The 15,035-nt window shown below is 42.6% G+C and overlaps 1 protein-coding gene across 8 annotated transcripts in view; it reads left to right on the top strand.

Annotated features, from left to right (window-relative positions):
- The window catches only part of si:dkey-172j4.3 (diacylglycerol kinase eta), a 312,005-nt gene extending 301,146 nt beyond the window's left edge, over positions 1 to 10,859 (top strand). For 6 of the 8 annotated variants that reach the window (XM_041195265.1, XM_041195267.1, XM_041195264.1 and 3 more), the window contains 3 exons: positions 1,936 to 2,038; positions 5,319 to 5,449; positions 7,756 to 10,859. In XM_041195265.1, the coding sequence (XP_041051199.1) occupies positions 1,936 to 2,038; positions 5,319 to 5,449; positions 7,756 to 7,845 (324 nt within the window). In that variant the 3' untranslated portion in view covers positions 7,846 to 10,859. Of the gene's footprint in view, positions 1 to 1,935; positions 2,039 to 5,318; positions 5,450 to 5,680; positions 6,616 to 7,755 lie in introns of those variants that run through there. The other 2 variants (XM_041195273.1, XM_041195266.1) reach the window with 2 other exon arrangements.
- The last annotated feature ends 4,176 nt before the right edge of the window (positions 10,860 to 15,035 follow it).

Raw genomic sequence — 15,035 nt, 5'->3', positions numbered from 1 at the left:
GGATAATGCTGTGGGGCCCGGCAGATGGTGAAATTTGAGCTCAATAAAAATCTAAAGTCTGCTGATGACCATGAAACCTTTGCTAATTGTTGTAAAAACCCATCTGGTTCACTAACGTCCTTTAGGGAAGGAAATCTGCTGTCCTTACCCAGTCTGGTCTACATGTGACTCCAGACTCACAGCAATGTGGTTAACTCTTAAATGTCCTCTGAACAAGGGCAATTAGGATGGGCAATAAATGCTGGCCTAGCCAGCGACGTCCACATCCCATGAATTAATAGTTTAAAAAAATGTCTGTATATGAGACTCATTCACCTGAACATAAACATTTTTTAAAAAATTAATCTTGGAAACCTCAGCCTGCCCATGGATGAAGTTTCCTCAAAAATCCAAAGGCCGTCTGGACAATTTGTTCACCTGCCCACCAGCCATAAGGTTGGATGGGCAGTGAAAAATTGCTCTTAATTTATATATTAATGGCCTTAATATGCCTCTTAATTGTCATATCGCTTGAGTGCGCGATGATGTTGGAACGGTCGTCCAAATTTTGCGCCCGATCAGGTCGGGTGCATGCCCGCCCACAGGACATAAAAATCTGCCCGTACAATTAAATGCAATTTATATACAATTCAGAGATGTTACATTTGCCTAGTACATTCCCCAACCACACTAATCTTTGTTTACTTCTATATCTCTTGCTATCACCATTTACAAACAACAGCATCAACAACTCTCTATCTGGCTCCTGAATAACATGGTCAGCATGATTCACCTTTTGCATCTTTGTAACCAGCTCCATCACTTCTCCCTTCCCTGTACAGTGCACCCTGAGTGAAAGGCAGCGAATCACTGATCTACAATATGGAGAGCAGGAACGTTCAGGCTTTGTCTTTGAACCCTTTAAGTGTGTACACTAGACCTCCGGTCCACTATATAAAGTTTAAGCCTACATTCTACATCCCAAGTTGCTTCAAGCAGCTAATCCTGGCTTAGGATTTCCACTGGGACATAGGAAAAAGACCATGGTTCACTTTGTTCACCTTCTACCATCCTGATAATCACATGATACAGTGATAATGGAGTTGCTGACATAGCATTTAACCTCTTAGTTTACAACAGACCCAGGAATAAGGAGAGGGAAACCCCAAAAGTAAAGGGATTTCCAAAGTCACATGTTCCTCCCAAGCATAATACACTTATGGCATGTCATATAACTCTACTCGTGTTATTTTCTGAAAAAGAGAATTGAGGGTTTAGTCACCAACGAGACAACAGTAATAAGAGCTACCAGGATTGAGGTTGTGTTTAGTGGTCCGACTACCAAAGCATGTGGCCCGTATATGGATCTGTGTGGTTACTCCTGTTACAGAGTTCAATACTGTAATGCAATGGGTTAATAGAATAGTTATGGTAATGAGTGATGTATATCATGATGCATCAATGACATCAGTAGTCACAGGTTAGAGATTCTGTACAACAGTTGGAATAGTCAGCACTCAGGAGAGATGTGCCTACTTAGTAGCTGATCACGAATATAGAGTAAATAACCCAGCTTGAAGTAACTACCTGAGTCTGACTACAGTCTGTCTGCACAACCAGTACATGAAACAAGTACAATCTCCCCTACATGCATTCTCTGAATTGGGTTATGATCACACAGGCAATAATTGGCACTAGTCAGCCGCAACAGAGACATATATTAATTTCATTTTTCATGTTCCTTCAAATGGAATGTATACAAGAAGAGACAAAATGCCCATTGGCATGTGGCTGGTGTCCTGCTGTATTTGGATGGTGGACAAGGTGCTCAGTTTAATGCCAGGCTGAAGGAGCAAAGGGAATACAGGCCTTGGGCCTTATGCTCATTTATTTTCCCACGATAAAACGTGTGGTGATGTCCCTGTAACCTGGAGTAATTTTCTTTTATCTTCTCAGGAACATTCAAAGGGAAGTAACAAGAGCAGCATTAAGATAAGAATAAAGAACATGTCAAGAAAGGAGAAACTCCAGAAGCAAAAATCAAACAGTTCTTTGCTGGGTGAGTCAGGACTCGTTAGCTAAGTGCAATTAAATCCTAATCAAATAACTTTAAGCAATGAGGCCCTATTGTTAAGGTCCTTTCAGTTTCTCCTGGTTCGTACCAGTTCTGAGAACCTTTGAATGTTCTTGAAACATTTGGACAGATGCTCTTCCTGATCATTCACCCAACCTGGCCAATGTTTGAAGGTGAGGCTGTTGTTAGAAGAATGGCACTCCAGCTGAAATTCTAGCCTTTTAACTCTTAAATCTAACCAGCATAATCACCAGATCAAACAATCCAGAATAACTATTCACCAGTTTGGAAGCAACACATTTTCACATTTAAAAGGTCATATCCTGGTCTTAAAAACTAGAAGAATGTTTAATTCCATTCACTAATTTCAGAGAAAGAATAGGTGTCAGTGTAAATCACTTTCCCTGTTCACATCTACTCTTGCAGTAAAATTAGCCCTGAAATTTGGGGTTTTAGTTTAGAGGTTGCTCTGAAAGTCAGCAAGTACCATGAAAATCAGTCAGAATTATTCTCGATGCCATACTGAAAAAAATTTTCATTATTAGTTAGTTTTGCATACATTGGTGTGCACTGTAATATACCCAACACGCCCTATTCATCACTCAATGCATTACTCTGAATCCACCTTTCAGTAAGTGTAACAATTAAAGTGGAAGAAATAATTTCCCTCTTTCAACTGACACAAGTTGGGTCACCGTCTTCATAGCCCCAGGATCAAAAAACAAAATGTGACTGAAAGTGATAGAAGCTGTAGCAGGAACATGAAGGGTGTGTTTCTGAGAAGGGGAAGAGATGATACAGAGACAGAAGTGAGAACAAATATAACTCCAGGTAAATCAAACCTCAATGTCTACTGTCAAACCAATATTCATACAAAGGGCAGAAACATTGGAAAGGTAAATCAGGCGGCTTGTATAACCAAAGGCTGATCTGCTACTGCCTCACTATCAAAAACCTAAGCCGAACCCATTTTTATCAACTTGAGACAGAAAATGAAAACGTCATTAGCAATTTTTAAACATATATATTGTCGCCCAGAGTCTGCACAACCACAGTAATTCAGGCCACAATTCTAATACTTCTAAAGTATTATTGAATGGAAATCACTTTGTTTTTCATGCTGATCTGTGCTGTCCTATGGGAGAGCTTGTCCTAGGAAGGATCTCATATAAAAATCCTTTCCAGATGGTGGGCAGAAGAGAGTTGTATTCTAGCCCAGAGCTCCCACTGAAAGGGTTTCAGGAAACCTGAGGGAGCTCCGCATGTCAATGCCTGATTGAAAAGGTCATCTCCTGGTCCCAGAACATGAGGCAGCTTGATTTGTACCAGTATGCTGAGCAGACATGGTATAGCCAAACCTCTCAGCCTTTGCTGCACATTATTGTGTAAAATAGAAGTGCTGGTTAACACGTGACTGTTATCAGGCAGCACACATCAGAGACATGCTCGTTGCTAAGGTGTAAATCCCCAAGATCATTCTGCTGGAGTTAATTGTGCCTGAGCTGACCCCTGGTTGCTTGTATGGTGGACCATAAGAAGTCTCATGTAAGCTTCATGCAAGACACCCTCAGCACAATATGGAATCCAGTTGCATAGTGTCCTCTTGTGAATCACTCCTGCATCCATGTAAACCAGGAGTACATTGGTCCACTTTGGACTGAAGACACACTGTGGGGGGTGGGGGGGGTGAAGAAAAATTCATGGGAAGTGGATGCCGCTGGCATGGCTGGTATTTATTGCCCATTCCAAATATCCCTGAGGAGATGGTGGTGAGCTGCGGTCTTGAGCTGCTGCAGGCCATGTGGTGATGTGGTCCTCCCATTCTTTATGTCAGGGAGGGAGTTCCAGAATTTTGGCCCCAGGGATGACACATAAATAATGACATATGTCCAAGAAAGGATGAGGGGTAACTTGGAGGTTATGGTGCCTTCTACTCCTAATCTACTGAGTTGTAGAGGTTGCAGGTTTGGGACATGCTGTTGAAGAAGCCTTGGCAAGTTACTATGGTGCATTCTGCAGATCATAGACAGTGCAGCTAAACTAACTGAAGAAAGCTATGGACACAAGCTAGGGGAGATTTTAACTTTGTCTAAGTGAATAGATTTTGAGCAAGTTAGAATCCCTCCCCTAAGATTTTATTCATGTGAATTGAAAAGCTATTGGTGGATTGAATAAAGGGTCCATTTTAGAAGAGTGTTTTGAATGATTAGCACCAATTCCCTCACTTGCCAAGTCCTGTGTTGTTTTGAGGGGGTGGGGGGGGGGGTGCTGTGGTGAGGTGGGGGAGGTGGGCAGATGCCAGTTTGTTCTTGGTTGAAGGGTACAGCACTGCTCATGTGTGGCTGGAGGCTATTGTGCTGGGGCTCTTGGCTCATCCTGCCCTTCACACTTGTCATTGGAACTCACCTCCCATGTGTGTTCCTGACAAAGTTTGCGGAATTTAGATGCTCTTATTCCTCTTGCTTTCATAGTCTGCACTCTGTTAGTTGTCTGGATTCATCAGTGCATGCCCACACTCACTGTTTTGCAGCATCAGCTGAAGACAGGGAAATGTCATTCAAGCTTAAACTGGCATGGTTACCTTTTAAATTTAATCTTCACCTCCATTTTGCAATCATTGCTGTGAATGCATGATTGAGATTCATTTGCATTCCTTTGAATATATTAACATAAAAGCAATATTCACCTTGACTCCTTGAAGTGGTAAATTTTAATAATCTGGACTAAATTCTGATTAGATGCTTGAGTTCACCATCAGCAGGGATGTTTGTCAGTCCCTGCCTGGGGTTGTAAGCAATTAGTTTTTGTCATCTTTCCCATAGTGTTTTCTCTGAAATTACTTAATTGCAGCCAGCCTGTTCAAGGTAATGGTGCATCCTACTGGGTAATTCTGGGTTATAAACTTGCCCCATCATCACCAACTTTAAACTGAATGCTAAAAACTCACTCGGCCCGACAGCTAATCAATAACAATAGTAAAAGATACTGAGCTCATAGATCATCCGATGCAGATGAAGGCCATTCAGCCCATCGTATCTCTGCCCATCTGGGCTTGAGAAGAATACAGGTGGCAAGGTCTGGGCCAGAACTCATCCTGCTGCTTGAAGAGGAATTTCCTCCAATGAGTCTTTCATTTCACCTCAATGTTATGTGCTTTTGCTGCCATTAGCAAAGCTTTTCCTGCATCGTTTCCGGCATGCATTGTCTTGTCAGGTGCTGGGTTGTTTGCTGTTGCTAAGCAGAGCTCTGCTCTTCCCTTTGCTAGTGGAGAGATGGGGCACAGATGAAGTAGCAGTTTGGCTGGAGTCCCTCAAACTAGGGGAGTACAAAGACATTTTTGCACGTCATGACATCCAGGGGTCCGAGCTTTTGCAGCTGGAAAGGCGAAATCTGAAGGTACCATTGAATAGTGATATTCCTATTAACAGGCCCTGGGCCATCATGGGTTACCCTTACTAAATTACTCAGATTATAATGATGGTGACCTCAAACAGGTCATAGCTATGTGGTTTGAAGCAGCTGTGTACAATATATGAGATCTGACTATGAACCTTGGGACTGAATTGAACTTTCCTGCAGGACGATTTTGGTTTTTCCTTAATTGTTGGTTTCCTCCTATTTCTTAAGGCCTTCCATTACCTTCCAATTCCTGGACAAAGTGGTCATTCATCAGCTGTGAACAGAGTCAATGTAACAGAAGGAAGCCATTCAGCACCTCTGGCCTACTCTGACATTCAGTCAGATGATGAACCACAACTTCATCTGGCTGCCTTTTCTCAATAGACTTTCTGAGGGAAAAATCTATCAATCCCAGTCTTGAAAGCTCCAATTGTCCTCCAGAATGAACATCCTTTGTGTGTCGAAGTGTTTCATGATATCACCCCTGAACAACCTAGCTTTCATTTTAGGATTATGCCTTTCAGAAGATCTGATGGGATAGATAGTGTCAATGGTGCTTGTAGCTGGGTCACTTCATTCTGATAGCTATTACAGCTGAGCCAGGTTCTGTCCTTCTTCAGTGTCCCCACAATGCACTTTATTATGGGGTCAGATGCATGAACTCTGACCAATTCCTATCACCCCCAGCCCTGACCCTAAACCACAGTAGTTAAAATGATTGTTTTTTTTTTTAGCAAATTTATAACTCTTGAGAATTTTGGCAAATTAATGGTAAATTCCTGCCACACCATACCAACTGCATGATGGGATAGCCTGCTTCCATGATTTTCAAAATGCTGGCTGTGGCAGTGTTAAGATCAACAGAATAGTTTTTATATTCAAACTCCCCGTATAAAACTTAGAATCACACACTGCCTCCTAGTTCCCCGATCACCTTTAAATACCAGTACTAAATTTCTGTTAAGAATCTTACCATTTGGAGTATATGACCTTGATCTGTTTTCCAACATGTACTGATGTCAAATTATCAAACATCAAGGGGCAGAATTTTCCCCCCATTGGGGGGGGAAGTTGAAGAGCGGGCGCGCGGAGGCTGCTTCCGATCAGTGCCCCCAGTGCGCATGCGCATGAGAGAGTGCACTCATCTCCCTGAGGCTAAGTGCTGCCTCAGGGAGATCGGCTGTACATTTAAAAATCTGAAAACTAGAAAAATCAGAATCACTGACATGTCCCCTCATGTGACACTGTCACATGAGTTGGGATATGTCCATAACTTTTACACACACTTTAATTATATTTTTATAAACCTACATGAAACCTCATCCCGCCCTTGGATGAGGTTTCATGCTTTTTCTAATTCCCGCCTGGGCTCCTGGCCTGCCTGCCAACCTTAAGGTTGGATGGGCAGGTCCATTAATTAGTTTAATGACTCTGTCATTGGCCTCAATTGGCCATTGACAAGTCAGCGGGCGCACAGCTGATTCTGCCGTGCCCCCGCCTATCTGAAAATTGAAATAGGGCGCGCTGACGTCGGGAGTTCTGCCCGAAGTCACCACACATCATTTTACTCGTCAGCAAGCAGGCCCCGCCCCCCACTCGCTGGCCAAGGTGTCAGCAATGCCTCAGTGAGTAGCATTCTTGTCTCTAAGTCAGAAAACCAAGAGTTCAAGCTTCACTCCAGAAATTTGAGCACATCATCTAGGCTCACACACACTAGTTCATCAGTGACAAAGTGCTGCCTTTCAGATGATACATTAAACTATGGCCTTGTCTGTCCTCCCAGGTTGATGCAATAGATTCCCCATGATCTTATTTCAAAGAAGGGCAGGGGAGTTTTCCCTGGTGCTGGTCAATATTTATCCCTCAGGCAATTTCACTGAAGGAGATTTATCTGGTCATTATCACATTGCTATTTCCAAGAGTTTGCTGTGTGCAAATTGGCTCTATCATTTTCTAAATTACTGCAGTGTCTATACTTCAAAGGTACTTAATTGGCTGTAAAAAGCTTCAGGACATATTGCAGTCAAAAAAAGCACTGTATTTGTTCATGAATGATTGCTTTATTCCTCCACTCTCCCCAAGGACTCATCCCTCCCCCATCGGCTCCACCCTCTCCTCTCCTCACCCCTCACTCTTTTCCCTGTCACTCTCCTCTCATAATTTTTCAGGTGATAATGAACCTCAGCCACATGACTTGACAGCTTTCTACTTTGACATTCTGGAAACTTGTGCCAATTGGCCTAGCAATGGAATCTGACCTAATGTTCTGAAATGGTTGAATTATTCATATTTTCTTTTTAAAGGATCTGGGGATAACCAAGGTGGGCCACATGAAGCGTATTCTGCATGGTATTAAAGATATTGATCAGAATACAGTCACCTCCGAACTGTAGCAACAGACAAGACCAGAGGAGGAAAGCTGCTGAATTATTTCACAGATTCTGAAGGGATGTGTTTCTCTGCTAATTTCAATTCTTCATAGGTTGCTTGCCTGACTTTACTGCCCAGAGGACAGCAGTAATGCTCCAGTGTCTTTGAATGTAAAACAAAATGAAAACAAATTCATTTTCTGCAAACTCCTCACTAAAGCTTAGGCACTGCATGGCCAGGCACATCTAGCAACTTATCCCACCTGTTACTCATAGTCACAGGAGTCCCCATTGTTATTGGTGTGATACAATGACCAATAGGAATGTTCCTGGAGGACAATGGCCTCCCCTATGGCATCAAGTCATCAAGTAGCCAGTTAGTGAATGGAGCCAACTTTTGTACAGGTGAATCCAAAATGTTGGAGCAATGCTGGAAGGATGCGGCTCTGTGTCCCTGCTCCTGACTGGATCTGACCAAAGCACTGAATTCATAATTTACAAGAGGGCAGACCAATCTTGGGGCCCACAGCTTGTGACCTAGGCAAACAGTGAGCAATGTGATGGCTCTGTGGCTCACTCACTGCCCTCTTGTTTAGAATTGTTGGGGAACAATCATTAAATTGCAGATCTTTAAGCCGCGTCTATTCATTTCAAACTTCTTGTCCATGGATGGTGAAAACTCTCCACTACAATTGCATTGTCTGCATGAGCTACCGCCATTTCAAGCCATGTCCTTTAGTGGTTGCCAGGAAATAGAAGACACCACTCTGTTACCTAATGGACTCTGACAAAGAAGGGTTAATAGTTGTGGAATTATCCTGATAAATTAGCTGTACTGTGTTAGGGTGGAAAAAAAAACTGCCAAGGTGTAATTCTTGCTGGGGACTTTACAGTGCCCTATGTGGTGGTAGATACTATCTATGTCCTGACAAGTTATTCAGTGTTGTAAATGTAGAGAGCATCTGTGTGAATCAGAGCACAGTTTAACAAGAACTAAGGACAAGGATCAACTAATCATTCAATTCCCGCCTTTCAAAGAGAGGCAATGATTGTCACCTTCACAAAATGACGCAGATCACCTACCCCCTGGAGAGCCCATACATCATGGATCCCAACCCCTGGAGAGCCTATACCTCATGGACCCCATCTCCTGTAGAACACCCTTAGTAGTGTTTTATGGGGAGGGTGCAAAGAAAGCTTTCTTCTTTTTTGAATCCAAGCTCTACCTGCCCTGGGAATGTTTGATGGGGACAGTGTAGAAGGAGCTTTATTCTATATCTAACCCCGTGTTGTACCTGCCCTGGGAGTGTTTGATGGGGACAATGTATAGGGAGATTTATTCTGTATCTAACCCTGTGTTGTACCTGCCCTGGGAGTGTTTGATGGGACAGTGTAGAGGGAGTTTTTATCTGTAATTAACCCTGTGTTCTACCTGTCCTGGAAGTGTTTGATGGAGACAGTATCGAGGGAGCTTTATTCTGTATCTAACCCCATGCTGTACCTGTCCTGGGAGTGTTTGATGACAATAGTTTAGAGAGAGCTTTATTCTGTATCTAACCCCATGCTGTACCTGTCCTGGGAGTGTTTGATGAGAATAGTGTAGAGGGAGCTTTCCCCTGTATTTAACCTTGTGCTGTATCTGCTCTGGGACTGTTTGATGAGGGCAGTGTAGAGAGAGCTTTATTCTCTGATTATGAATGTCAGGATGTGGAATCAGCCATAGGTCTCCTACTTCCTGATACAAACATCCCTCACCCTGATACCCACAGAAAGGCTCACAAGTGCAATCATTAATATTGAAATCAATGTTGAAAATGAACTTTTATTGGAATTACTAGGATGAGTCTAATGTCCAGCTCCAATTGTGGAATGTCATTCACAGAGAGAGTAGCTTGTGATTTCCCAATCTGTGTTTCCTGGACAACAACAGAATCATTCCTGACCGCTTGCTCCTGGTCTGAGTAATAATGAGAATATTGATGTGGCTGGAGTTTACAATATTGGTGAGAGCCAGCTCACTCTGGCCCTGTTTCTACAATGGCAACAGTAGCATTCCTGAACAATGTGACATTACCCAGTTACCTCAGCCCTGAGAGACCCAGTGATGGAAGTGCTCTGACCTCCATGTGACAGTCTCCCCAAAAGAGGCGTTGACACCGCTGCTTTCGCCCACTCACACTCACACCACATAAGGCCTCCAACATTCTGTACATTGTGCTCAAGGCATAAACCTCTCATTAGCCAATGATGAATTGCCATGTACCAAACTCTCTCACACCGGGTAACCTGCTCGATATTTTACTGTGTCATCTGGGACTCAATGTATCACTCTCACGCCTCAGTGTCAGTGGGATACAACTCCCAGTAGGAAGACTTGAACATCTTTTCTAATACTTCATTTCAGTGCTGAGGGACTGCTGCAATTTTGGAGGTGCAGCCTTTCAGGTGAGATGTTAAGCCAAGGCAACGTCTGCTTGCTCAGGTGAATGTAAAAGATCCCATAGAACAAGAGCAGGGGGGTTATCTCCAATGTCCTGGCCAATATTTACCCCTGAATCAATGCTTAATGCTGATTGTTTGGTCATTTTCACATTGTTGTTTGCTGCAGCTGTGCATAAATTGGTTGTTGCATTTTCTACATTACAACAGGCTACATTCGGAAAGTACTTCATTAGCTGTAAGGTGCTTTGAGACATCCTGAATCCATGAAAGATGCTATATAAATGGATGTTCTTTACTGAAGTCATATGTTCCCCTTGGCTTCCTCCCCGTACAGAGATGGTAATGTGATTGAAACACTTTCTTCAATACAGTTCAGTAATGTGTTGATGAATGTCTGTGCTTTGCAAACCCCTAACTGTGCTCTACTTTGTTTACATCTGTATGTAGCACTTTGGTTGTATAAGGATCAAACCCAGGAGATTTATTTATTGTTTGATGCATATGAGATGATTTATAAAGAGATTCCTTTAGTTTTTTTTTGCATATGTGGAGAGAGTTAAAGGTACTTATTGTAATAAACAAAATTTCAGAAATGATTAAAAAATGTGTTGATGTGTTTCCCTCTGACTTTCCTCTGAGTGGGGTTATCTGAGGACGGAGCTACAGGTGGTGGTGCTGAGGTGTCAGATGAAGGGGCGGAGCTAATTGAGGAAGGGGGCTGCAGGAGGTGGGGTTATCTGAGGAGGGTGGCAGGTGGTGGTGGGATCTGTCGGAAATGGGGGCAGGGTTTCCAAATCATGGACGCCCCAAATTTTTTTTAAAGGTCCCTTCACCACTCTGCAAAAGTATGGCCCTACGTCTCAGATTCCCACACCGACAGGAAACGTCTCTGCCTTCAGTCACTCTAGCTCAGAGTCATTGAACTGGAGTGCAAATTGGAGAGACTGACACATAAGGGAGGGAAGGAATTCCTGAAAAATGTTACAACCAGGTGAGAAGGGGTGAACTACTCCCCTCTATTCAACCTCCTGGTTTGGTCACAACAAAGGTTTAAGTTTCTTTTTATGAGGATATGTCTTTTGCAAATCCGAATATATTTTACTATTTAGGCTGTGAATAATAAGGACCCAGTCAAAAAAAGGTTTTCTTTAATCAAAGGAAGAACAAATTTATTAACCATTAAATCCAAGAGAAATGAAACAAAACACTATGTCAAGCATTCAGCCCCCATGCAGTCATTAGGATACACATGCACACACACACACACACGTATACACACACATGTACACATCTATCAGGAATAAGGGGAGTTTGAGCCCAATAAAAAAAGCTAAAAGAATATTGCTGAAAGAAGAGAGATGATTTGCAAAAAATACCAATTGTAAAGGGAACAACAGTTTATACTGTATGATAAGAGGGTGCTATTTGATTGGCAAATGGACTCTTGATTGATAGAGGTGTTGCCATGCAGAATACATCAGTGAACAGTTAACTGCCATTTTCCCTTCATTCATGGTGCATTCTCCATGGCAATGCCTCTACCAATCAAGAGTCCACTTGCCAATCAAATAGCACTCTCTTATCATACAGTATAAATTGTTGTTCCCTTTACAATTAGCAATCTTGCATCTGTCCTGATGAGTGCAAGATGAAAAGCTTTGACAGCATGTCTCTTTCTTCAGCAATACTCAAGTTCTGTTTTACCAAATGACTCAAAGAATATAGGTGACATGTCCTTTGATTGTCCTTGAGGTGTAGATTTTAAACGTTGCGACTGTTTTAGGTTAGTTGGTTTCTTGGATGTGGTCAGATGTAGATGATGTTGCAATTAGTACGAGACCTCGGTTCGCTGGTAGGTTTCTGGTGGAGTTGGCTCCTCGAACCACATGGCACAATTATTCCAAAAGAGAGAGCGGGAGAGCGCAAGCAAACCTCAACTTGTTTCTTCTGTGCAAGGCTTTCTAGATACTGCCTGTGTCACATGCAGTCGCTGTCTCTAGTGACTGGCAGCCTTGCCTTGAAATATTTCACCCATTGTATATTTCCAAGAGGTTTGGGGTGTGTCTATCTGTAGCAGCCACTGTTTCAATATCCAGTGCTTTGCATTCTCAATGTCTGTTCCTTATAGACAGTCATGAGTTTCGATGGGTGCATTGATTACAGGAAATGTCTTCTCTCCTCCCCTGAGGGTGATTTGTTGGTTTCTCATTTCCACCTTGGAAAGTGGTTTTGCATTTTTAAACAGTTTGCTCTGTCTTAGTTCAAATTGCAAAAGTTCCAGTCAGTAGAAAGTTGAACAATCATATTTTCAAAATTAAAGTGACAGAGCCTCAAAACAATAGTTTGATCCAGAATCCAGTCCCACCCTAGAGGAAAGCACAGCTTCAGCAAGGGGCAGGTCTAATTGACAGGGAACAGGTATCGGGGGTTTAGGAAAGGTTGAGAAGGGGGTCCCGCAGACCCTGTCCAACAGGTACAATGTACACGCTACCTGTGAGGACTAGGTGAAAGACCACAAGGAGGACAGTCACAATGCAGACCAAGGTACCATGATTCAGATGGCTGTCTGGGATTGGGAGGCATGGAGATAGAAGCGGAAGAACAGAATCGTAATGTGGCAATGATCGGAGATTCTGTAATAGATAGTGTCCTCTACAGACAAGAGTGAGTTTCCTGAAGGATGTGTGACTCTGTGCCCGGTTAAGGGCTATCTCGAGGTGGCTAGGGTAAAATTTGGAGAGGTGGGGGATAAATTGTGGAACATGCTGGAGCAATTGACATAGGCAAAAACAGAGAGAGGGTCTTGCTCAGGTGTTAAAGTTGAATTAAAAAGCGAGGCCTCAAGAGTAATAATCTCTGGATTGTTCCCTGAATCATGCGCTTCAAGTGGTGGAGAGGTCAAGAGAGTTAGCACATGGCTAAAGAGCTAGTGTGGGAAAAATGAGTTGATTTTCCTGGGACACTGGCACCAGTTCTGGGATGAGGAGCTGTACTGATGGCATGGGCTTCACCTGAACTGGGATGGCACTTGTATCCTTGCAAGAAGGGTAAATAGGGAGGTGGCAAAGACTTTAAACTAATAAGAGAGGGGGAGGGATTTACAGGAAATGACATCAACCTAAATATAAACAAAATAGGAACATAGGATAGACTTAATTAAGGGAGATGTTAATGGCCAACGAATAGAACTGGCGTGTAAAAAAATTGTATGAAAAGTCAGTTAAATTGCTTGTGCATCAATGTACACAGAGTTTGGAATAAAACAGAGAACTGGAAACAATAATAGGTTGTGAGCATACAGATATGGAATTGTGGAGAATAGTAAAGATGTATTTAGAGGAAAGCTAGGTAAGTATACAAGGTGGAATAGAGGAATATGTTGATAGGATTGGATGAGAAAAGAGGGGGGGGGGTCTTGAGTGGAGCAAAAATATCACCATGAGGAGACTAAGACCACACCCTATATAGTCTTTATAAAACAGATACAGACATTCTCATGACCATTTTTAAAATTTTAAAAACTGGACAAAGATCTTTTAAATGGTTGAAGCTATGTCACTCTGTGGTACTTGAAAAAAGGAGCTATCTGGCAGTATTACTGAAACAACACCCCCCCCCCCGTGTGCTGCAGAGACCAAATTCAAAGACAACTATACAAAGGTCAGCTACATTCCATAATCCAGATTGACCAACCAGAGTTTATTAATCTGCTAGGACAAAGGACCCACAACCTTTCTTTTAATTCTTGATAGTTGGGACATTTAACCACCTGAGGAAACCAGTCGAGGGATACACATCTCTTGTCAAAGACAATGTGGAGAGATGTGAGTTACGTGACGTGGACCTCTAGCTTGTGTAACCATGCTGTACTGCAAAATCTCAGTCTGCCATTTTACCATCTAGCTAGCAGCATCACAGAAAAGGTGCTCTGCCTATATTGAATACCTGGGCCCATCTACACTGTTTCTCCTAGAACTTCTGGACCATCAGACAAGGCTGACTCATCTCTGCCTGCCTATCTTACTGTGTGAAGTCAACTCCACTGGAAAAGTGAATTATGCAACATCACTTCAGCCTGCCGACCTCTGTGAAGGAATATCTCGTTGGACTTTGATTTTGGATGCTAGACCCATGTGAAACAATAATTCTTTTCTCTGTGGTTTCTGCACTGTTTATCTTTCTTTCCTCTATCCCTCTTTTACTGTATGAACACAAAAGCGGCAACCTTGCAACCACCCACCCCCCGAATTTAAGTGTGTGCAAATAAACTAACCCTTTGAATTCATCCTATCTGGAGTTTGTTGCAGGGTTATTACTAGAAATTGGATCACACCAAAACCATGCGGTTTGGAAATACACCACTGCTTATAAAGGGGCAAACAAGTCAAAGCACCTTTCAGTTCACAGATGGGTGGTGAGAGGAAAATTTAGTGCTGTTTAAATTAACCCCTCTCCTGTCCATAATAGAAATTGGGAGCTCAAATCCAGGACCACCCATTTGAACTTAACCAGAGTCCAAATTAAGATGAGCCAAATCTAATATAAAAGAGTCAATTGGAAGCCAAAAGGAAAAATCTCAATGGCTGAAATGAATTTTAAAACACAGGTAACTTACCACAGCAAATTCCTTTTCGCCTAACACTAAGAAGATATCAACTTTTGCTGCACAGATATGGGCCAAATGAGGAAATTTGAATGGTGAAACTTTAGTGGCCCTTAGCCCAGGACAACTGAGAGCTGTGGTTAGGGAGGTACAGTTAAAATTGTCCAAT

The sequence above is a fragment of the Carcharodon carcharias genome, chromosome 9 (assembly GCF_017639515.1).
Source record: "Carcharodon carcharias isolate sCarCar2 chromosome 9, sCarCar2.pri, whole genome shotgun sequence".
NCBI lineage: Eukaryota > Metazoa > Chordata > Chondrichthyes > Lamniformes > Lamnidae > Carcharodon > Carcharodon carcharias.
Note: the sequence above shows the minus strand (reverse complement) of the source record. Positions and strands in the feature narration are given on the sequence as shown.